Below are 22296 nucleotides of genomic sequence, written 5' to 3' on the forward strand. Positions count from 1 at the left end.
GCTTTGAACGCGACGCTTTTATAATGTAAGACCAAACTGTAACAAGGAATCGAGGAAAGCTAGTTAAGCTAGTCAAACAAAGTTGGAGCAAGTAGTGACCGATAAGGTTAATACGCGTGCCACAAGCAACAGTCGAACAGCAAAAGTTGAAGCAGAAGCAGAAGCGGTGAAAATCGTTGTTACCAAGAGACCAACAAGTTGCCAACGAGGGCACACCGCGAGCATTTTGACTGACTGCCTCCACTCTCTCTCTCTCTTTTGCTCTCAATAAACACTGCGAGCAAACACTTTTGCTTCGCCACACTCAATCCCCGGCCCCCCCTCCAATCAGCACACTTTCTCATTCACCTCCATTGGGCGCTGACAGAGAGACAGCAGCAAAACGGCAGCCGTGGATACCAACACGCTGCGCAGTTCAGCCACTGTGAAGCCGTCGCCGCAGACGCAGCCAACGACGACAACGACAACGACAACGACGACGACGTCGACGCCGCTGCCGCCGCTGACAATTTGTCAGCCGCCAGCGCCAACGCCTCCTTATCAGCGGCTGACCAAAGCGTTGCAATGCGATCCGAGATGTGGACACGAGGTGAGTGCGAAGTACAGAATAAATAACACAAGAAAATGCGGCGAAACAGTGAAGAGAACAGGCCCAGGGGGAGGGGCAGCGACAGGGGGAGGTGAGCGAAAGAGTTCGCCTCAAGTTGCGGTCAAACTTTAAGTGGCGAACGTCGCTTTTGTGTGCGTCGCGCTGACGTCACAGCCAGGAGCGAAATGCAAATAGAGAGGAAAGGAAAGTGCATTTTAATTTAGTGGTATTTTAATAAATTTTAGATTTTGTGTTACTTTTGACTGTTCTCTAAATGAAGTTGCCTTAAAGATCATTTCAACTTATTCATGTTATCATAAATGCAGTTAGAAAATGTTACATAAAAATTAAATTTAATTAAATTTGCGCAGAAAGATAATATTTAAATATGATATGATATTATAAGGAAACCAATGGACTTCATAAATTAACAGATTTCTAAATGAAGACGATGTCAAGAACATTAATTTATGTTATTCTGATTAAAATATAATATTTTATCAACTTTCAATTTTGTTAAATAGTTTCAAAAGATAGGTTCAATTATACTGTAATTCATAATTTAATTGCTTTCTAAATTAAGTTATTAAGAATATTATATAAATTATTTTTTTTTAATATTGTATTCAAATTGTATTTTATTATATTATTATTATTTTTTTAATTGATTATTACACCATTTTTTTATATTATTGAATTTTATTATTTCTTGACTTTTAAATTGAGTTGCTAAAAATTTATTTATATATACATATATTCTTATTTAATTTTTCATATATTTGAATTTTATAATTTTTTGATTTTGAAATGAAATTTTCATCAAATTTTTCATTTTTATAATTTCTTGACTTTTAAATGAAGTGGCTAAAAATATATGTAAATATAATTTTCATTTAAATCTTTTTATGAAGTTGTTTAGAAGAAAATCCTGTTTGTCTATTCATTTTATTAGCTGAATATACAAGTTTAAATTTAAATTCAAGCTCCGCTCCTGAGCAAAACTTACACTTGGTTAGCTAATGCATGTTCCTGCAGTCGACTTCAACGTCAACGTCAACGTCTAACGTCTCTGTTGCTGTTGCTGTGCTGCAATTATGTCGAGGTTCAAGGCTAATTTTCTTGCGCCCCAATGAGCAGCCACACACTCTGTCTGTGTGTGCACGTGTGTGTGTGTGTGTGTGTGTGTGTGTGTGTCAAAGGGGGTGTGCGTGTGTATGGGTGTGTGCCTGCTTATTCATAGCTGTTGCTGTTGCTGCTGCTTTGTGTGCAAGCGAAATGCGCGTGTGGCAAATGTAATTCCGCCGCATTACGTATACGCCACGTTTCGCAGAGCGTTAATTAACGCAGTCCGCTGCCATGGCTGCCTTTGTCTACGGTTTTTGGATTAAGAAAATCCAACCACAAAAGCCATAGCAACTGCAGCAACGTTCTCTCCAATTACATTTACCAAATTGCATAGCTCCCGCTCCCGCTCCCCTCCTCCTCCTGCTCCTCCTCTTTTCCTCGCCTTGCCTGCCACGCACTTGACCTTGATTAACAATAAAGCGTATAGCTTGAGGGGCACACTTCACAATTCACATATTCGTAGGTAGTCAAATGAATGCTTGACATTGCTCACTCACTCTCTCCCTCTCTCTAAGTAGATTAGTTGACGGATTGCCAACGAGAAGGTGCAGCGAATTTACGAAAAGAGCTTAGATAAATTAACAAAAGGCGGACAGACGAAGAAGAAGAAGAAGAAGGAGGTTACAAAAATAAAAAAGAATTGCGACTACAGCTTATGACTAAATATCTCATTAAGGTTGAGAGATGTAATGCAGGGTGAAAAATGCACATTAGGTTTAATCTGAATAAAAATAAAATTAATTTTTAGGAAATTTATATTACTCAAAACACTTTACAAGGTGACCAAAGCATTTAAACAAAATGCTAAATCTCATTAAATTAAATTAAAAGCTTAAACCGAGCAAATAAACGCTAATTACAGAGAAGGCAACAAAGACATTAAAAAAACAGAACAGCAAAGAAAATAAAAAGTTGAGCATTTTTTATAAATAGCAGGAAAGCTAAAATACTCAAGACCAACAAATGGGACAGAAAAGTGCTGAAAAGAAAACACACAAAAATTACAAGGAAGATTTAATCCCGAAAGGAAGACAGCAAAAAAAAAGGATTAAGAAAGAACAGGAAATAAATTATTAAAAATGTGAAAGGAAGAACAAACAAGGAAGAAAGAAAATAAATAAAAAACCAATTGCAAAGTAAGGTTAAAAAAGAATTTAAAGTAAGAACAATCGAAAAAAGTAGGTAAAATGAAAATAATAAGGAGGAAAATTAGTCAATCAATGTTATTGAGAAAATGTGCTGATAAATAAAGAAAATTATAAAGAGGACGGAACATAAACAATTGGAAATACATAAATGAAATTTGGTATTTCATACTAGAGTTTAAGTTATGAAAAACAAATGATTTATTATTATTAATAATTCGATCAAATTAATTGTTTAAAATAATCAAAATAAGATTTGAAAATAATAATATTATTATTAAAGAATTAATAAAATTTCCTAAATATATTTATTTCTCTATTTACAGGTGACAATTGGACGTCGCATCGGTCTTTACAGATTCTGCGGCGACATCGGACGCGGCAACTTCTCCAAAGTGAAGTTGGCCGTGCATCAGTTGACACGAGGCAAGTGGCAGGATGTTTATGTTTATCCTTGACATAACTTGGAAAACTAATAATTGCATTCCTCTTGCAGACAAGGTGGCCATCAAGGTAGTTGACTTGGATCGGGCTGGACTGGATGCCAAGGCATTGCGGATGCTATCCAGCGAGATAGCGACACTCGAGTGTGTTCATCATCCCAACATATTGAGGTGAGAGACGCAAGAGGAGATGAGGAGAAGGAGGAGAGGAGAAGAGAATAGAAGACTGACTTGTTCTTAATGTAATGCAGGCTCTTTGAGGTGGTCGAGACGCTGGGACGGGTTTATCTGGTCACGGAATGGATACGCGGAGGCGAGTTATACAACCACATCACCCAGGGAGGTCCACTGCGTGAGATTCATGCGGCGCCGCTCTTCAAGCAGCTGCTGCTCGCTGTCAAGCACATGGTAAGAAATAACGATGTCGTAAGAAATAACGATAATAATTCCAGCACAGATTAATAAATAATACTTGTGGGCCAATCTCAATTACAGCACAGTCTCGGCTACGTGCATCGCGACATTAAGGCGGAGAATGTGCTTTTGCTCTCCGAGGATCGTCTAAAGCTCGCCGACTTTGGTTTCAGCACACAGCTCATTAATGGTAAGCTAATCAAATAATTTGTATTGTAAATGGGTCAAATTAAATTTATAATTCTTTTGTATTCAATTTGAATTTATAATATTGTTTATTAAGTAGCTTCCATTAGTTCATTAATTAGTTTAAATTCCAATTGTCCCAATATTATGTGAGCAAAATTTTATTTTTATACCCGCTACCCATAGGGTAGAAGGGTATTATAACTTTGTGCCGACAGGAAATGTATGTAACAGGTAGAAGGGGGCATCTCCGACCCTATAAAGTATATATATTCTTGATCAGCGTCAACAGCCGAGACGATATAGCCATGTCCGTCTGTCCGTCTGTGTGTCTGTCCGTCCGTCCGTATGAACACCTAGATCTCAGAGACTATAAGAGATAGAGCTATAATTTCGACAGCATTTGTTATGTTTGCACGCAGATCAAGTTTGTTTCAAATTTTTGCCACGCCTACTTCCGCCCCCGCAAATCAAAAAAATCGAATAACAAGCGTAATTTTAAAGCTAAAGTTACGAATTTTGATGTATACAATAATAATTAGAGTAGTTATGATTCTTGAAATTTTGGTTGCGATGAGATAAAAATTGTGGAAGTTATTAAAGAAATACTTTTGTATGGGGAAAAACGCCTATTTACTAAGGGTCTTAGTTGCTTTGGCTGACAACCTGGTATATTGAGCCGTCTATGGTATATTTTGAATGCGGTACTATATCGATATACCACATATACCATTTGGTATAGTTTTAGTATTTTTGGCAGTATATTCGGTATATTTTGAGAATAATACCGCAAAATATATTGCTTTTATTCAAATTGGGTAGCGGGTATCTCACAGTCGAGTACACTCGACTGTAGCTTTCTTACTTGTTATATTTCTGTTTGACTTAAACCAACTCAAATTTTCGTCCTTTTGCCTAACGTAAAAAATATGATGAATATAAGTAAGAAAGGAAGCTAGTCGAGAGTACTCGACTGTGAGATACCCGGTACCCACTTTGAATAAAAGCAAAATAGCGCGGTATTAATTTTAAAGTATACCACATTTATATACTAAATATATACTGGAAACTGTATTTGGTTTATTGATATGGTATTACATTCAAAATATACCATAGAGTGCAAAATATACCACATTTATATACGCCAAAATACTAAAAATATACCGAAAACTTTATTTGGTTTATTGATATTTAGAATTTTGCCGTATATAAATGCGGTATATTTTGCACTCTATGGAATATTTTGAATGTAATACCATATTGTATGGTATATTCAAAATATACCATAGAGTGCAAAATATACCAGATTGACAGCACAGAAAACTAAGACCCGTAGTAAATAACCGTTTTTCTCAATAAAAAAATATATTTCTTTCGCAATTGTTGGAATCAGAAAGACTAAAATTACTCTTGTTATTTTATTTTTATCGTTTTTTTTTATATTTCTATCTCGAATAATCACTGAGAGGTAAAATTCTGTTAAGATGTTGTTTATTTTTATTTCTATTTTCTCCAATTTTAATTTTTGGTATTTAATTCATTTTAAAACTATAAATAAATATCAAAATAAAACTAAAGTTGTATTCAATCTAATCATAATTTTATATTTTTGTCGTTATTTTTTTCTAGGTGCCAATCAGAAGCTGGACACATTTTGTGGCTCGCCGCCTTATGCGGCTCCTGAGCTGTTCTCCGATGACCACTACATTGGAGCACCCGTGGATGTGTGGGCGCTGGGCATTCTGCTCTACTTCATGGTGGTGGGCAACATGCCATTTCGTGCTCCGACCATACCTGGCCTCAAGGCAGCCATACTCAAGGGCGACTATCTGCTGCCCGGCCAGCTCAGCTTGCCCTGCATAAGACTAATCCGTAAGTGAAATACTCAGGAATCCTTAAAATCATGCTTGATTTGAGTCTCCTTCCTTTGGTAGAACGCATCTTGATCCATGTGCCCGCTCAACGGCCCACCATCGATGACATGCTGAACAGCCAGTTTGTCACGCTGCCCAAGCTGAGCGCCGAGCTGATGCAGTACGAGCTCAATCTGCACACGAAGCCCGCCAAGCGAACCATTTTCTGGGTGCGCAAGTCGCAGCGCTTGAGGAAGACTGCTTCGTTAAGGGAACGCTATGCGGAGGTGGTGAAGAAGCCGGCGATTAGCATGAATACTCGGCAACAGAACGAGATGTTTGTGCACAGTTTTCTGCATCCCATCGAGGTGGGTCAACCACTCGACCAGCCGTCGGGCAACGCCAAGGAACTGGAGGCGAATGGCGGCGACTCCGCCAAACGGTCGGGACCAGGTCGTCGTTACTTGTTCTGCGGCACGCTGAAGAAGAAGATCACACCCATCGAAACGGAGCCGGAGAAACAGCTGTCGAATGGCGGACCGCCAGCAGGCAAAATGAATCCGTGGAGCGTCGAAGTCGCAGACGATTGTCCGCTGTTCAAGAACTACGATGCGGAGACGGGCAGCTGTGTCATGTTGCCCACGAACACCGATGATCTCAGTCAGCTGTGTGCGCTGGAGTTTGAGGCACGTCAACTGCTCGCTGAGCTCGGCGTCAGTTCACAAATGTTGATCACAGCCACGCCAAGTGGTCCACGATCCGATATTATTGGCGCCTATCGCATTATTGTGAATCGACTCCAGAAGCAATCGTGGCTGGCGCGGAAGCATGTCGAGATGGCGTTGCATCTGGAGCCGAAGCAGGAGAAACGCATCGAGCGACAATGTTGCATCTTGTAGAGTTTTGTTGAATATTTCAAGAATGAATTAGTGTGTCAATTGGATAAGAATCGCAAGTGAAGTGAAGAAGGCAGTTCCTTAGTTCGATGTAGTTTTCTGAGTTTTGTAAACTGTTAATTAATGATTAATTATTATTATTACATATACAAAAAAGCGATGGTTATGATGAGCTGCAAGGCAGACAATTGCATCCCCACAACAATGAAAAAATAATTAAATTATATGCCAAAATGTAAAACTAAAACGGGGCAATTGAAGGAAATCTAGTGAAATTTATACATGCGATACATACGTTACGATTTAGTCCAAGTACGAGAGTATTATGTATTTAGTTGTTGGTCCATTTTTAAAAAGCTGATAAAAGCATATAATAATACAATACAATACTTACTACAAAGAGAAAAACAAAAACAAATGCATGTTTCGCGTTGTCATCTTAAAACAAACTTCCATACGAATATATATACATACATATAAAATGGTGTTTTTAATCAATTAATAAGGTAGTTTGTATTCAGCAGCTTTATCGCGAGCATAACTAACTATGTGTGTGTGTGTGGTGAGAGTTCAATTCGTTTGTTTGTTTATGCCAAATTGTCTCCCATGGAGTCCAATCTAAACGCAGAATAAAGCAGCATATGAACTATACATTATCCTTAACTGTAGCGTGTAAGTGTATGTGTGTGTGTGTGTGTGTGTGAATCGTAAACAATCTAAAAAATGTAACACTAGTCTTCAAAACTTATTGTTTAGTAGCCATCGCTGGTGTTTTTATCATCATTATCATTTTTTTGGCCTGCAACCGCAGCTTCTTCCGCTTCTTTTTTGGACCAAACACAGCTGCTCCACTTTCCCACAATAAAACGCTCTCCAAGGCACAGCGCAGTCGCAGAGAGAAACCGAGAGAGAACGCTACGCTCTCGCACTCTCAAATGGGGGCACTGGGTTTGCTGTCGACGTCGCCGCTGCCGCCTGTGATAAGAGTTGAATTGAGTGTAAATTTGAAAATCGAGCATTTTTGATGTCAGCCAACACACTCACCCAGCACGGCAAATGATTCCGAATCGCTGGTATTGCTGCCAGGCCAATCAATGTCCGGCATTGTGGGCCATTCGATGTCATCCGCCGTATCCCAATCGACGGCACGCGATTGACTTATCTCGAAGAGCGACGGCGTGCTGAGGTTGAGCACCTCTTGGCGCAACTGCTGCAACAGCTCATCGAATTGCTTGCGTGTCTTGCACAGAAAACAAACGGCCAGCGATGGATCCATGGCACTGAAACTCAAACGCGCCGCATAACGCTGATGATAGCTCTCGTCCAGCTCCTGTTCGGCTTGCGTTGTCTTTTGACCAACAGCGCCAGCTCGCTGTGTGGTATGTGGATCCAAATAGAGAACTTCATCGTCCACATAACCGAGGAAATACAGAGCCTGATTGGGACGGCCGCCAATCATGCCACAGCTGCTGCTGAGTTCCAGGCAGCGCTTCAAGGCGGGTATATAGATGGGATTGATGTCGGTGATGCCCAGGCGCAGAGGCACAATCAACAGCAGAGGCTGCCACGCCTCGGCCGGTTGTTGGCAGCGTTCAACTGCAAAGTGAGGAAAGAGATTAAACACATGTTGCAAAAAACGGAAACCTTCTTAATTACATATATCATCCAGCACCACCGTGCTGTCCATGGCCACGTGCACCAGCAGCGAGCTCCACTCATCGAAGCGCACAAGAATTCTGAGAAAATATACAAGTTGTTAAGCAGTCGATTATTAGATAAGTTGAACCAACAACTCACTTGAGTATTTGCGCCACGGTGTTGGGTCCCAGCCACTCCCCAACCGCTTTGTTCTGTGACTCCCCCATCAGGGCGATTTGATGCAATGAATAGTAGCTTTTGCGTGTGTCCTCGAACCTCTGGACAATCTTAAGATAGGTGGCATCGCGACAGTCGCGCGTCCAGAACCAATCGCGACCCAAATGCAATTCAATCAAGGCCTGGGCGAGCACCATTTGACCACAGCGCAGCATGCAGCCCCAGCCCTTGTCACTGGTCAGCTGCACTTCACCCAAGGGCACAAATCCATGGCGATAGGTGCACCACAAGCGGGATTCGATGTCCCTGCGAATGACGTCCAGTTCTGCAATGATAGAAAGTGGTTTTAATTTATATATAGGAAATTCTTTATTTCTGACTCACTAAACTAGCATGCGATAAGCGTTTTGAGGCTACGATTTTTTTTTATATTTAACTCAATGCCTGCTTTAGCTAAGACGCAAACCATGTAGCAGGTATTCGCCTATAGAAGACACCAACCAGGTGTATCTCTCAAGCTACACTTGCTGCACTCACCTTGTATAGCATTGTAGCGTTTGCCGAGCAGCCAAACATCCGTGTTGCGTTTGGGGATGTCCTCGGGTTCTCCGCTGCCCACAGCGTTGACCATGGCGCCTGCTAGGATGCTGTCGGGACCGAGATAAGCCTCAAAAACGCTGTCCATTCTGCGTGTTAACTGCGCGTATAAGCTAACCAGCATCTACTCCAACTCCCGCTCCCCAAGCAACGCCTGCAATCCTCCACAATGTCCGCAGCTAACGTCGACGACGCTGCTCAACAAATAAAATACAAATGACGTTGTGATTTTTCTTTGTTTTGGCTATTTGTTGTTTCCCAGGGTTGCTGATGCTGCTTCTTCTTCAGCACTTGCATTTGTTTGCTGGCTGCTGACTTTTTAGTTACAAATTTCTTACGTTAATCACTAAATGGATTCGTTTTAGTTTGCAATCTGACTTTACACTATTTTTCTTTTTTTCTGTGTTTTTATGTGTGCTGATTACAACGATAACAAAAACTGAAGCTAGCAGCGACGTCAGCTGCGCGGCCGCTGTGTGTTGGCGTTGTGCTGTAATGACACTAGCACCATTATCGCGTATTTGTTTTTAAGCCTATATTTGTAGCACATGCAATTAATGCTTGGCAAGTGATCACTTTTATTTGCAACAAATTAATTTTATTTTGCTTGCCTGGCTATGAACCACTTTTATTTACGTCCAAGTGAAAGCTAGTGTCATTCGCCAGCGACTGAAGTATACGATAATCTTTTGCATATCGATTACTCCTAGCGATAGACATTGTGTTCATGAAACCAGTGTTGGAGAACCAAATTAGTGGTGCGAAGTGCTTAAATTGTGGCGCGTTAATTGAAACAATTGAAACCGAATTTATTTGCTAAACTTTTAAACCACAAAATTTGTTATTCAAATCGATAAATGGATCCTCCTCCTGCTCACTCTGCTGCAGCTGCTCCGCATGCGGATCAGTTACAGAATCCGCCACTGCAGCCGCTTTTCGCGCCGCCTGTCGCTGTTTCTTCATTCGTTTCTTCTCCACAACTTTGGCAGCTGTTTGCTGCTGATCCGGCTGCTGCTTCCAGTGGGGTACAAACTGCACACACCAATCAAATAGATAACAATAGAAATCAAACATGAGCAACGAATCCGCCAGCAGAAAATGCTGCACATGATAACGAACATCAGCACGATTCCGCAACAGATCATAAAGATTATAGATGAAGGCGCCACAAAACAATTGATTCATATGTGGACTGCAATATGGATGATTGAGCAGCGAATTCAGTCCATTCAGCTGATACACAACCGACTGGAACTCCGCAAATGAATGAATCACTGTGGTCGAGTACAAATCATATTTCTTCTTGAAGATCTCCTGCATATGGAAGTGGGGCAGCAGCTGCTCCTGCACCAGATAACAATCGGACTTGGGCACATGGGCCATGCGCTGCGGCACCGGCAACTCCAGCAGCTCTGGCTTAATGCCACGCTTCACGCCTTCTGCCGCCTGCTTTAGACGCACAGCGCGTTCCTGTTTCAGAATCTTGCCAAAGCGCCTGTGGAACTCCTTCAGCTCACGCTCGGCGGGTATGGTGACGTCCACAGTACGCAGAACGACCAGACTCAGGATCAAGGCGTGCAAATGCAGCAGATCACAGTGCTCCGAGTTGTGCAGCCAATAGACAATGGCCAAAAAGTAAAGCTGCAAGTCCTTCGGCAATTTCTCCAATTCCTCAAAGAGCTGCTCGACATTCGCATGCTTCACTTGCTCTTTAAAGATTGCTCTCATATGTCGCGCATCTGTCGACGCGGGCTCGAATTCCAAAGCTGGCGGACGATCGATTGGGATGTGTATATAACGCACATTGGTGACCCTTAAAGCTCGCGTTAAATACGTGTATTCCAAGGGTTGTGGATTGCCTTCCTCATCCAGTTGCTGCTCCACTTCCATGCCTTTCACATGGTGCAGCAAAGCGAAGCAATAGTTGAGTATGGGCAGCGCCAAAGCGTTGGCATCGTGGTGCGCAAAGTGCTCGATTTGCGGATTGTTGATGTACTTGCGTAGATGGAGCAGATCCACAAAGTAGCGTGAGAGATGTGCGGGATAAAGCTTGTCGAGAAACCATTGTGGGAAGAGCAGAGTTTTGTCTTCGGATTCGATTTCGGGAGCCTCCGTTTCATCAGCTGACTCCTCATCAGAGAGAGATTTCTCTTCTTGTTGCTCAACATCCTCCTGCTGCTGTTCGTTTTCTTCTTGTTCCAGCTGTTCTTCCTGATCCTCCTCACCTTTTTGCTGCTCTTCATCCTCCTCTTCCTCAGGCTCGCTTTCTGCCTGTATATAAGGAAAAGCATTCTCGTAGTGTTGCTCAAAGAAGTCGTAGGAGTGACACAGCTCATTGGAGTAGCCCGAGATGGCTGCCTGCACTTGGGCCGTGAGTGAATCTCGCTGTGACTGCAAGTAAATGCATTAGATTAACTAAATTTGCCTTTTATTAACTTCAACTTACCTTCTTTAGCCTGGACAGCACTTTATCCAGCGCCGACTCCGCTGTTTGATCCTTTAGCCACTCCAAAATGACGCGAATGCGACGCTGTTGTTGCTGCAACTTACGACTACGTCCCGCTTTGCCCATACCAGCGGTAAAGAAGTTGCGAAAAGCAGAGCTGTCAATGGAAATGTCATTAAAATAAAGGTAATCCTTGCCAGCTTCTCTCTCAAACTTACCGTGCAATATAATCGTTGCCAAGTAGCGCAGCAAATAACGGCAGCTTTTCGGGGCTAAGTGCACCACGTCCACACAAATGTTCCACGCGATAAATGCAACAGTCAAGATACTTGTAGCGCTGGCCAGGATTAGTCTTCGTTTGCTGCTCCTTTTCAGCTTTTTTGATGCCCGCGACTATCTTGTTGGACTTGGTGCGTTTCTCCACATGCTTTGCCTGATGTTGACGCAGCTTTTCTGGCTGCTTGGATTGCTTCTTTTGCTTACTCAACACCTTGACAGTCAACGTGATCAGTGGAATATATTTGACATTGTGTATATAGAAATCGGAGTCATAGCTCAACACCGGGCAATTTAGTTTACGAGCCAGTGCCGCCAACTCATCGTCCGCCTCGAAGACGCAACGCATGACAGGCACTCCACAATCCCTCACCGCATCTACAAAGACTTCCTTGAGATGCAGTGGAAATAGTGTGATCGAGGCACAAGGATTAATGCGTTTAATCACTGCGATTTTGCCACGCAAACGTTCACCAACTGTGCGCAACTTGCGCTCCTCATAGCCGCCATCCATGAGCACATAAGGACGTATGGAGCACTCTGCGAGCACTTGAAAAAATTGGACAACAGCGCGATAGAAATCATCATAGTCGCCACCAAAGGCGGAATAGCTGCCGGTTACGTCTTTGTAAAGATTGCATGCCAGGTTATCGCCATCGATAACCAACGCGGTGTTGTGCAATTCATACGGTTTCAAATAGATTTCAGCACGCTGTGCTATATAGCTAGTTAAGCCGCGCACACCCATTTAACAAAAATCAAAATAAACTTTGTTTACGTTCGTTTGAAAGCGCGTGTTAAAAACACATGTTGCATAGTGTTGTAAAGTGTGCTTGTATAAAAAGTGTTACCCATCAAGGCAAATAACAGCTTAGGTATAATTATATCTGCTTGTAAATTAAGTATAAATTGAGACCAAAATAATGTCATATGAAGTTATATTTTAAGTTAATTGAACGTTTAGAAAGTTGTTTATGTTATTTTGGAAGTACGGCTAACGGATTGTGCGCGCCTGCTAACGCAAAATGATTGAACGCAATGTTATGCTCCGTTTGTTTTTGGTATTTTTTCTGTAACACCGTTTAGTGCATTTTGTCGCAGAAGCGCCACTGTCACACTGGCATCAGACTGTCGCTGTCAAGCAAATAAAACGCTTGTACCTTCGTCCGTAACGTAACGTAACGCGAGTGGCACTGAAGAGAAAAAAGTAAAAAGTTTCAAGCAGCAATTAAAACCAAAATCAAATGCAACAGCCAATATCGAAATAAACAAGCAAACACAACGAAAATAGCGAACTAAATGCAAATCGAAAATTATTGTTTAATGCAAGTGTAATTCGCCGTGTGCAATTCCCATCGAGTGCCTTTCTAAATGCGAGCGAGCGAGAGCGCGTGCATATATACGGGTTCCGTTCGTTCCGCAGCAGCAGCAGCGTATCGTATTTTCCTTTTGCTTTTGCCACTTAACGTTTCGTCGTGAGTGTGTTTTTGTATGCGTGCGTGTGTGTGTTGTTTTTGTGCTTGTTCAACGTAAAACAACAGCAGCAGCAACAGAAGCAGCAGCGGCGTCAGGTAGAAGAAAAAAACGCAACACCAATAAAACGATTAAAAATTGAATCAAGTCAAAAACAACAGCAGAGAGACATCAAAATAAATATACTAAAACAAAATAATAGTATAGAATAGAAATTCGAAGACTGCAGCACTTATTTGTTTTAATTACTTTTGTGCGTCTTCGCTTTGCGCTCGCATTCATTATTATTTTTTGCTGCTTCTTGGATTTTCCTCTTCAACACATCACAGCAGCCATCGAAACAGACAAAATCCAGCAACAACAACAAATACCTCCATCATCGGTGTGAGCGAGCGCGAAGATCACTTTATACGTATCGTAATCGTATCGTGAATGAATATTCTTCTGTCCGTATGTGTGTTTGCAGAGGGAGCGAGCGAGAGAGAAAGAGCGCGCGGTCGGTGCGTTTTGCGTTCGTTGCGTACGTGTTTTGAAAACATCAATGTGTGCGTTTGCCGTGTATTATAGTGTACGTGTGTGTGTGGGAGCCCAACAAGCATTTATAATAAATAAATTGTTGCTAAATAAATAAATAAGCATCAAGAAACGGCAAAAGCGTAACAACAACAAAATTGTGAAAAATCTAAAATTCAAAATTCAAATTCAAAAGACGAGTTTAAAAACGCTCATACGACTTAAGAGCAAAAAAGCAACACATAAAAAAAGCTCGCAAGTGTCTCTTTTGCACTCAAGAGAGAGTGCAAATTATTAATGTTGTTGTATGTGTGAGTGTTGAATTGGAATTTTGACAGTCGAAAGTTTTTGTGGGATCAATTTGTCATCGCATCGATTTTGGAAGCTGCTAAACTTTGGAATACTTCTACGACTTTGCACTCAGAAAGAGATAGAGAGTGACAGAGAGAGGCGCTCAACAAGGTAACTGTTTATTCAATTATTATACTTGTTCCTTTTCCAATTAGTTGCAGCGGTCGTTGCTGCAGTTCCTGGAAAGCAGGGAGGGGGTCAGCTTCCCGCTCACGTTTCCTGTCTTCCGCACAAATTTCACACGTCCTACGACAATTGCAATTTCATCGTTGCGATTCCCACGCCTAACTCACACACACAAACATTTACTACGTGCGCTGTCAGGTAGCAAAAGAAAACAAATTTCTCGCAATTTCTTGAATGCCACCGTTGGTGGGCGAAATGAAAATGTTCTAGGGCAGCGTGGAAAAATTAGGCACATACACACACAGACACGCATTCATGCGCAAAATGTGCCACCCGCAGTTTCCTGCAAAAAAATGAAGCATGCAAAGTAAATAGAATATGAATAATAAATAATGATGATCATTCTCAATGGGGCGAAATGGCAACTGCAATTTGGCACAATTTGCAATTGAATCTCGCCAGAGGGCGCTAGTGCTGCTGTGCGAAATTGAAACGCCGCTGGCGGCCAAATGAAGTTTTGGCATCATTAGACAATTTGTGTCGTTGTTGTTGTCAAGCTCTGCTTTTTGGCAAGTGGTTTATTGAGCACAAAAGTTCATGGGGCGCCTGCTGCAGACCAACCCCATCCCCATCTTTTCAAATAAGTCTCGACTGAATCTAGGAGTTTAAGTTTTACTGTTGCGACAGCTGCTACTCTGCTCTTTCTCTCTCTGATTTTATGAATTTTGCTGCATACAATAAAAAGAGCATAAAATGCACTCACATGAACAGTGACAGCTGCCGTAGATCTGTGCATGTGTGTGTGTATGTGTGCGTCTCAAATGACACTTGCCGATGTCGCTGATGCCGTCGCAGTCGCCTGCACATTTTTCTATAGAATTTCCTAGTAGGAAGTGCAGCAAAAGCAAACAACACTTGACAATTGTCTTTGGCATTGCACTGTTGTCTCGCTCTCGCACCTGCTCTGGCTGCAGCCCTGGCTTAAGACCAGAGCACAGCAATAATAACGAGACTGCTGTGAATGCATGTGAATGTGCGTATGTGTGTGTAGGTGTTTCTTTCTTCCTTGTGCTCTGGTTTTGTCTTTGCTTTACTTTGCTGTGCTTTGCAATCTTCTGCTATTCCACATTGCAAGCTTATCTCAATTATTCAATTGTCTTTGATTAGATGTGCAAATTTGTCTAATATTCTCGTTGCTAGCTTTCTGATTGTTGATTATGATTGCGCGGAAGTTGCCGTTTAAAGCTGTGCAACTAATTGTCGGCCATTTGTTATTTGTCTCCGATCTTCGTTCCCCCTCTCTTTCTCTCTCTCATTCGGTCTCTGTCGCTCACTTTCTCAATTGCTGAATGAGCTTTTGGGTCATAATGTGTCTCTGCAAGCACCTTCCCCCTTTCTTGCCCCCTTCCACCCACGTCTTGACCTACAAGTCGACATAATTATTTTACCGACGCGCGCATTTCCTGCCCATTTAATTTTACTGTTTAGATTTTAAGTATTGGGCAAGGCGCGCATATTAGCTAATAAAGTAAATCCAAAAAAAGCTTTGCGCACAACATTTTTAAATTTCCCATCGATGAAAATTCGTTTTTCAAAATGCAGCGCGCAGCTGGCGAACGAAACAACAGCAACAACAAATAAAGTAATTATTTCCTTTCACAAGCTCCACAAGCTCAAAAGCAAAGAACAAAAATAACAGCACACCGCAAGAAAAAAAAAAAAAAAAGGAAAAGAAAGAATAAACGCTGCTGCGTACGTCAGTAGCAGCGGCAAAGCAGCGCAGCGGCAGAGGACGTTAGCGTACTCGTTCACATTGTTGTTGTTGCTGTCGTAAGCACGTGCAGCGAGAGATAGCGAAGCAATAGAACGAGCGAAGTGAGAGAGAACTATTAATAAATAATAAAACATGCGAAATTTGCATTGCATCTGCCCTCTCGCTTACTCCCGCTGGTCTGGTTTTAAATCAAAGCGGAACCCAATTGGGATTTGTGAATGAAAACAACGACCTTGCCGTTTACGTCGAGCTTACGTTACGAGACAAAACGAAAACGATTTTGCATTGATCATTGATCAATTGAAAGCCAAGCCGGAACCCAATTTGATTGATGAGTGATCGTAAGAGCGTGGAAAAGAGACAGAGAGGGGCACCAACAGACTTGCTTACGTTGAGTTTACGTTACGTACAATATCTGGTTTGTCTCTCTGCGCTCTCTTGCTCTCGCTGTCTATGTGTTTGTGTGTGTGGGTGCGCCTCTGCCATTAAAACTTGAGCTGTAATTTCGCAAATGTTTGTCGCTAATAAATCATGCCGTTGTTGTCTGTCTGTAAATTCTGCGTTCAATGCGCCAAATTGTTGTTGTTTCTGTTTTTCTTCAACTACTTTGTGGCCTCCTCCTGTGTGGCTCCCGTGTGAGGCTTACGTCATTTGCCTATGCAAAATAGTCATCGTATAATTCCTACATACTTGGTCATGTTTTACAGTTGTCAATCGGGGGCTGCTGCTGTTGGCCGCACTTTTTTCTTCTCGTTTTGTAGGCTAAACATTTTTGGCGTTGACGCCAGCAAAAGTTATTGAAAGTAGGTAACATTTGAGTCATCAGTTTTGTGCTTTTATCTTTCGTCAATATTCGTAAATAAGCGCAGAAGATTCCAGTGCAAGATCAAAATAATAGACTAAGCCACAGTGGCTACCCGCTATAAGCATTTTCCATTTATCATTTTTCAATTTCATTGTTTACCTTTCTTAGTTCACAAAAATAAAAAATGATTTGCCGTGTGCATATTTCGTGAGAATTTCGTGTGGTTAAATTTAGAGTCTAGACACATTTTCATAATCCAATAAATTGTTATTAATGGGCGCGTTAATTGCGAATAATGTAGACATTTGTTTTGATTTGCAATAACTCAGCGAAAGCACTCATGAATGGATCAATGAATGAGGCTACGCTATAAACAAATCCAAGTACAAATGTGCCTTAAGTTGTACTGAACTGAACTGATCTCTTGTCGATCTCGTGATCTCTAGTGACGTCACAATTGATTTCCGAGCTGCAGCTAATGAACAGTGCTTAACCCTAATTGATAGAAATATTAAGTATACGCCAAGTTGTTGTGCATTTTATTTATGAACTCGCCAGTTCTTGGAAGTAATCTTATCAGGTGGAATGTCTGTCGACTTATTGCCTAACTGCTTGGGTCAACAATTCAATACACAATAGATAGTGTGGAAATACCTGAGATAGGATTGGCTGGGGGAGTTAACTGGATGTCTGTCTGGTGACGCTCCAAATTCCCACAGTTCATAAAATATGTGCGCTAAGTGAATCATTAAACAAATTACAAATTAGTATGCCAGTTATAAATAGCTTAAAAAATAAAATAAAATTAAGAAGAAAAGAAGAGCGTAGAAAATAGAACTAGAGAAAAGCCGGCAGGCACAAATACACAACAAAAATACAAAATACAAAATAGGTAAACATGTTGAATATGTCCATCAATGTTGTGTAAATATTGGCGCAGTATGTTATGACTGAGCGAGTCCACCACCCACAGTCATCACTGTAGACTGTAGACTCTAGACTGGGGTCTGGGGAATGGGGGCGTTCTTCTACTTAGATGACGGTATACCTTTTAAATTGGATGATAAGTCATGAGTTTTATAGTTTACAGCTAACTCAATGCGCATTGTTTGGGTTTGCTTTTAGCCAAAACTAAAATGAAAAAAAAAAACATGATGATGCATTCTTGTTATTCTTTGCAATCACAAATAAAACCCCAGGCTACAAGAATGTGCTGAGCATGTAAATAAACATTGAAAAATTGGCAATAAATGGAATTAGATTGAAGTTTAGATAGAATGTAGTTTATACCTTATTTTCGGGAAGGGAAATAGAATTTTTAACAGTTTTCCTGAATATTAAAAGATTTTAAAACACAACATATTTTAATAGATTTTGGCTTTATTTCATTTTTAGGATATTTTACTTTATTTTCTATCAGATTTCAATTTGCATTATTCTGAAGATTATTTGTTTCAATTTCAGTTGTTTTCATTTTGAGTTTATATTTTGAGAAGAGTTTACTTTATTTTCTTGTAAACAATACTTCACTGTTCAGCTCTCATAAGTTTTACATTGATTACATCAATTTTAAACCACTTAAATTATATTTATATTTATCTGAAATGCATCTCCTTGAAGCTGTCCCACAACGTAATAAAAAGATCAAATTTATTTGACTGCAGCTGTGAGGATAAACATTCGGTTAGTCGATATAAAACTCTATGAACTGCCCTCGTAGATGGATGCACTATTGCTATTATAAACAATGTCTGACGACCGATCTTGCCCCACAAAATTCTGGCAGTTTGCCGCTTATGTAAACATTGTTATTTTGACGCTCTCCTCTTCTTCTTTGGTTTCGGCTTCGGCTTCGTCTTCTTCCCATTTCCATTTCCATTTGTCGGTTTCCATTTTCCATTCGGTGGAATGCACAATTTGCAGTTGCTTTTGAGTGATAGATGTGAGTATTCGCCTTGACTGCTGCATCACTGAACTATACTCGAAGCACTATTTCCCAAAAGAGCTTTATCTTCGTCTGGCAGTCGTTGGGTTGTAAACCAGTTTCCCCTCCCCACCTCTCCAGTTGGCCCCTTCTTCGAAAAAATTGCGCTGTCGAAAAACCACACAAAGTGAGAAACCACAATAAGAATTCCCATAATTATAACAATGCCACACGGTTCCAAAACCCAAAACCGAAACCAAAAACGAAATGATATCCAAGAAGAAGAAAAAGAAACTTAAGAAGAAGAAGAAGCAGCAGCAGCAGCAGCAGAGGCAGCTGAAGCAGAAGAAAGAATCAAACTTGCCTTTGAAATTTAAACTTTTTTGTGGTTACAAGTTTTATTTTTTTTTCGTTTTTCGTTTTCTAGACCACAAAACTTCTCAACCAAGTCAAAGCCAAAGAAGTTTTTGTAGGCTGCCAAAACAAAAACAGAAACAGAACCAACACAATAACAACAACAGCGACAACAACAACAACCACATGTAAAGGTGTGTGTGTGTGTGTCGGAAGAAGCAGTCAAAAAAGACAGCGCAAAAGTTTTCTCAGCTCTGTGTATTTTTTTTTCTTCTCTGTATTTTCTTCTTGAACAAAACTTTAACAACTTCCCAAGATGGATAAGAAATGATGGCGGGTGAGTGGAGACGGGGGGGGACAGGGGAACAGGGGATAGGGGTAAATCAAGTTTGTAAAGATAAAATAAAACACTCAAATCATATAATACGACAATGACAATGACAAAGCACAAAACGACGACATTTAAATCGAGCTCTCTGCATGGAAGCCAAAGCCGAGTGGAAAAAATAAAGATAGTTTGAGGTGTGGAAAATAGTTAAGAGCAGTTAAGAGACGGTCGCAGAATAAGTCGAGAGTACTTGAGAATGTGCCGTTAGTACAGTTGAATCAATTAAAACGCCAGCCGCCATTTTGTCAGCTTGTTTTTTCTTTTTTTTTCAATTAGAAGCGCGTTCTACAGAGAGAAAGAGTTGGGGAGGGGGGAAGATGAGAGGGAAAGGGGAACGTGCAGCGTTGCGCTCCAGAAAAGGCGCCCCGTAAAATGTGTCATGGCTGGCAGTTGAACTAAATTGCCGCAGCTCAATCATTTGTCTAGCACCTGAGGATGAGGATGATGACCATGATGACGATGTTGACGATGACAATGACGTTGTGTCTCTCTAATCTGTCGGTCTGTCTGTGGCGTAATTTGTTGGCTTCCTGCAACAAGCGGCTGCACATGCGCCGCTTGGCTACACACACAATAAAAACACAACACACAACAACACTCCAAGTCGAAACTCACACTCTACTTGCAACAGGAGGATTCAGAACCTCAACCACTCACGGCTTAAAGCCACATCAGTTGGTTACAGTTTCGGGTTCAATGCGCTCTCATTTATTTTTTGGTGTGTGGCATGCCACAACAACAACAACAACAATTGATAAACAAACGCCGCAGGGCAACGCAATTATTTCGGCAAATTAAGGTGCCGCCCGGTGGCAGACACGACCTGCTTGCATATACTATAGTAGTAGTATATATGGCATACACGATATATGGATATAAAGCTGAGACTAACCACTAATTACGCCCACACCATAACTTGACCCAGGCTATAAGCCAAGTAAAAGGGAACGCACGTGCCGCGGATTTGCTCATCATGCAGCAGGGAACGGGTTAAAGCCAAACAATCCAACAAAATGGTTGCAAAAGCGAAATATGTTTGATCAACTTTGAAATGCCCTTGTTGAGGGAGGAAACTTTTTGAGAGAGAAAAGTTTAGAAGTCAAATCTATATCAGGTTTTATGGTTAATTCAATTCAATTATTGTACTGTTATTCAACTAATTTTGGATTTATTAATTTGATTCATTTTACTCTCTTACACTTGGGAAAGTCAAACATTCCCTCTACTATCTCGTTTTATAGGGTATCTAAAAAGTTGCAGACATTCGGGGCGCGCTCTGTTGTAATCCGTTCGTAAAACCGTTTTACTTTTTCTCAGACTCTTATGCGAATTTCGCAGTCATGCCTCTGATGTATTTGTTGTTACTGTTGTTGTTGTTGTCGATTCCATTTCATTATTGTTGTTGCCTTTGTTGTCTTAATGTTTCGCACACGTCAACGTTCAACATAAAAAAAGAAACACACAGAAAATATAAAAAAGAGGAAGAAATGACGACAAAAAAGGTCACACACCTTCTTGGCTTTGGTTTTCGTGTGTGTTCCATTGCCAAAGCGTTCCACTCAACCCCTCACACTGATTTGCACATTGACTAACCCCAAATTCGAAAAAATTTGTGTTGTGTCCAAGACAAAAGTCGAAACCCGGGACCCCAGATCTTGAGGGCAGGACAACACACGATATTTGTAACGATGCGAAGGTGCGCAGGTGCGACGCCATGTGCATTGTCATCGTTTAACCCTCTGCTTCAATTTCAATTTCGTAAATTGAGTTTATATTTCGATTTATTGACACGGACTGCCAGCGACGTTGCGAAGTCGAGGACTTCTCTGACATTTATTGGCATTTGTTGTTGCAAGCTTGCGTTTTGTGGCGCTTTAACGAATTATGCGAGGCATGCGACCGAAGCGCGTTGCAAGCAAGCAAGCAGGCAAGCTTACATACAACAAAATGGCGACCACACAAGTACAGTTATGGAGCGTGGGGTTGCTTATTCAACATCATACGGGGGATGAGCTAGCAAAATACCTGCTACGGGGTTGATAACTTCAATTTTATTAATCACAAAATCGGTTTGCGGCTCTTTTAATATTCTCTAATTAAATTCCTTTCTCTCTCTCTCTCTCTCTCTCAAGTGATTATTAAATTATTACTATCAGATAAAAATCAAAAAAAGAGCAGCTGTTGCTTTTTGGCGGCGTTGCCAAACTTCTCACTTGATCTTGTCTAGATGATCTGGCTGAATAGAATTCCCAGCAATTTCAGACTTAATTCCCTTTTGCAATCTGAGCAATCCCTTGAGCAGTATTTTGTTTTTGGGAAAAACTAAATAACAAATGAATGAATCTGAATTGTCATTGTGAAATCTGACAACAGTGCCCTTTGTGTTGTTGCCACGTGAACGTGTTGCAAACAAAACATATGCACAACAAGTAGAAGTAGGAAAAGAACAGAAGAAAAAAAAAACACATCCTCATCCTGATGAAAAATTTCCACTTGAGTTTTCCCTCCATCTCATTCATGCATAAAGCAACAACAATCGTCTTCCGTTTGCTCAGCAAAACAGCGACATGTGTTTGAGGAGTTGAAGTCGGAGTCTGTTTCTTCTTCTTCGTTAGCATAATCTCAATTTTCATTTTTCACCTGCCTAAATGGACAGACAGCTCAGCTCAGCCCGCATGTACTTAGCCCTCAAACTGCTGCTGGCTGCTTATCAGCGGCAAAACGGGCAACTAAATGCCAAAGAGGAGAAGAGAGGAGTGGAGAGGAGAGGAGGGCAACATGATCACGCTCTTGAAAAGCAACA

The 22296-nt window shown here is 41.1% G+C and overlaps 4 protein-coding genes and 1 long non-coding RNA gene across 6 annotated transcripts in view; 2 read left to right on the forward strand and 3 right to left on the reverse strand.

Moving 5' to 3' along the window:
• Window positions 1-3361: 3361 nt before the first annotated feature.
• Window positions 3362-7352, forward strand: LOC133850158 (serine/threonine-protein kinase NIM1). The gene is made up of 5 exons (XM_062286157.1): window positions 3362-3473; window positions 3554-3710; window positions 3798-3906; window positions 5532-5774; window positions 5837-7352. Exons 1-5 carry the CDS (start codon window positions 3418-3420, stop codon window positions 6652-6654), a joined length of 1383 nt encoding a protein of 460 aa, XP_062142141.1. The 5' UTR covers window positions 3362-3417; the 3' UTR covers window positions 6655-7352.
• Window positions 3377-3906, reverse strand: LOC133850162 (uncharacterized). The gene is made up of 2 exons (XR_009895589.1): window positions 3775-3906; window positions 3377-3696 (listed from the first exon to the last, which is right to left on the reverse strand). It is a non-coding gene; the product is annotated as an uncharacterized LOC133850162 (long non-coding RNA).
• On the reverse strand, window positions 7121-9187 carry LOC133850157 (cysteine protease ATG4B). 2 transcript variants are annotated; one of them, XM_062286156.1, is made up of 5 exons: window positions 9004-9187; window positions 8449-8791; window positions 8308-8387; window positions 7696-8247; window positions 7121-7626 (listed from the first exon to the last, which is right to left on the reverse strand). In XM_062286156.1, exons 1-5 carry the CDS (start codon window positions 9185-9187, stop codon window positions 7583-7585), a joined length of 1203 nt encoding a protein of 400 aa, XP_062142140.1. In that variant the 3' UTR covers window positions 7121-7582. The 2 variants fall into 2 exon arrangements, with proteins under 2 accessions (XP_062142140.1, XP_062142139.1); XM_062286155.1 differs by having other exon boundaries at window positions 7690-8247.
• A 660-nt stretch (window positions 9188-9847) lies between these two features.
• Window positions 9848-12634, reverse strand: LOC133850154 (protein asteroid). The gene is made up of 3 exons (XM_062286149.1): window positions 11728-12634; window positions 11510-11666; window positions 9848-11454 (listed from the first exon to the last, which is right to left on the reverse strand). The coding sequence occupies exons 1-3, from the start codon at window positions 12531-12533 to the stop codon at window positions 9880-9882; spliced, it is 2538 nt and encodes an 845-aa protein (XP_062142133.1). The 5' UTR covers window positions 12534-12634; the 3' UTR covers window positions 9848-9879.
• Window positions 12635-12901: 267 nt separating this feature from the next.
• LOC133850155 (protein Star) overlaps window positions 12902-22296 on the forward strand; it is a 30922-nt gene continuing 21527 nt past the window's right edge. Inside the window, exon 1 of the mRNA XM_062286150.1 lies at window positions 12902-14233. The gene's annotated coding sequence lies outside the window, so the exon portion shown is untranslated. The remainder of the gene's footprint in view (window positions 14234-22296) is intronic.

Source organism: Drosophila sulfurigaster, chromosome 2L (genome assembly GCF_023558435.1).
Source record: "Drosophila sulfurigaster albostrigata strain 15112-1811.04 chromosome 2L, ASM2355843v2, whole genome shotgun sequence".
Classification (NCBI taxonomy): Eukaryota; Metazoa; Arthropoda; class Insecta; order Diptera; family Drosophilidae; genus Drosophila; species Drosophila sulfurigaster.

Coding starts and splice junctions, on each gene's coding strand:
- LOC133850158 (XM_062286157.1), top strand. CDS start 3,418: ATGCTATCCAGCGAGATAGCGACACTCGAGTGTGTTCATCATCCCAAC. Junction 3,474..3,553: donor CATCATCCCAACATATTGAG/GTGAGAGACGCA, acceptor AATGTAATGCAG/GCTCTTTGAGGTGGTCGAGA. Junction 3,907..5,531: donor CAGCACACAGCTCATTAATG/GTAAGCTAATCA, acceptor ATTTTTTTCTAG/GTGCCAATCAGAAGCTGGAC.
- LOC133850154 (XM_062286149.1), bottom strand. CDS start 12,533: ATGGGTGTGCGCGGCTTAACTAGCTATATAGCACAGCGTGCTGAAATC. Junction 11,667..11,727: donor GGCAACGATTATATTGCACG/GTAAGTTTGAGA, acceptor TTCCATTGACAG/CTCTGCTTTTCGCAACTTCT. Junction 11,455..11,509: donor TGCTGTCCAGGCTAAAGAAG/GTAAGTTGAAGT, acceptor ATTTACTTGCAG/TCACAGCGAGATTCACTCAC.
- LOC133850157 (XM_062286155.1), bottom strand. CDS start 9,187: ATGCTGGTTAGCTTATACGCGCAGTTAACACGCAGAATGGACAGCGTT. Junction 8,248..8,307: donor GGTGGTGCTGGATGATATAT/GTAATTAAGAAG, acceptor CTCACTTTGCAG/TTGAACGCTGCCAACAACCG. Junction 7,627..7,689: donor ATTTGCCGTGCTGGGTGAGT/GTGTTGGCTGAC, acceptor CTCTTATCACAG/GCGGCAGCGGCGACGTCGAC.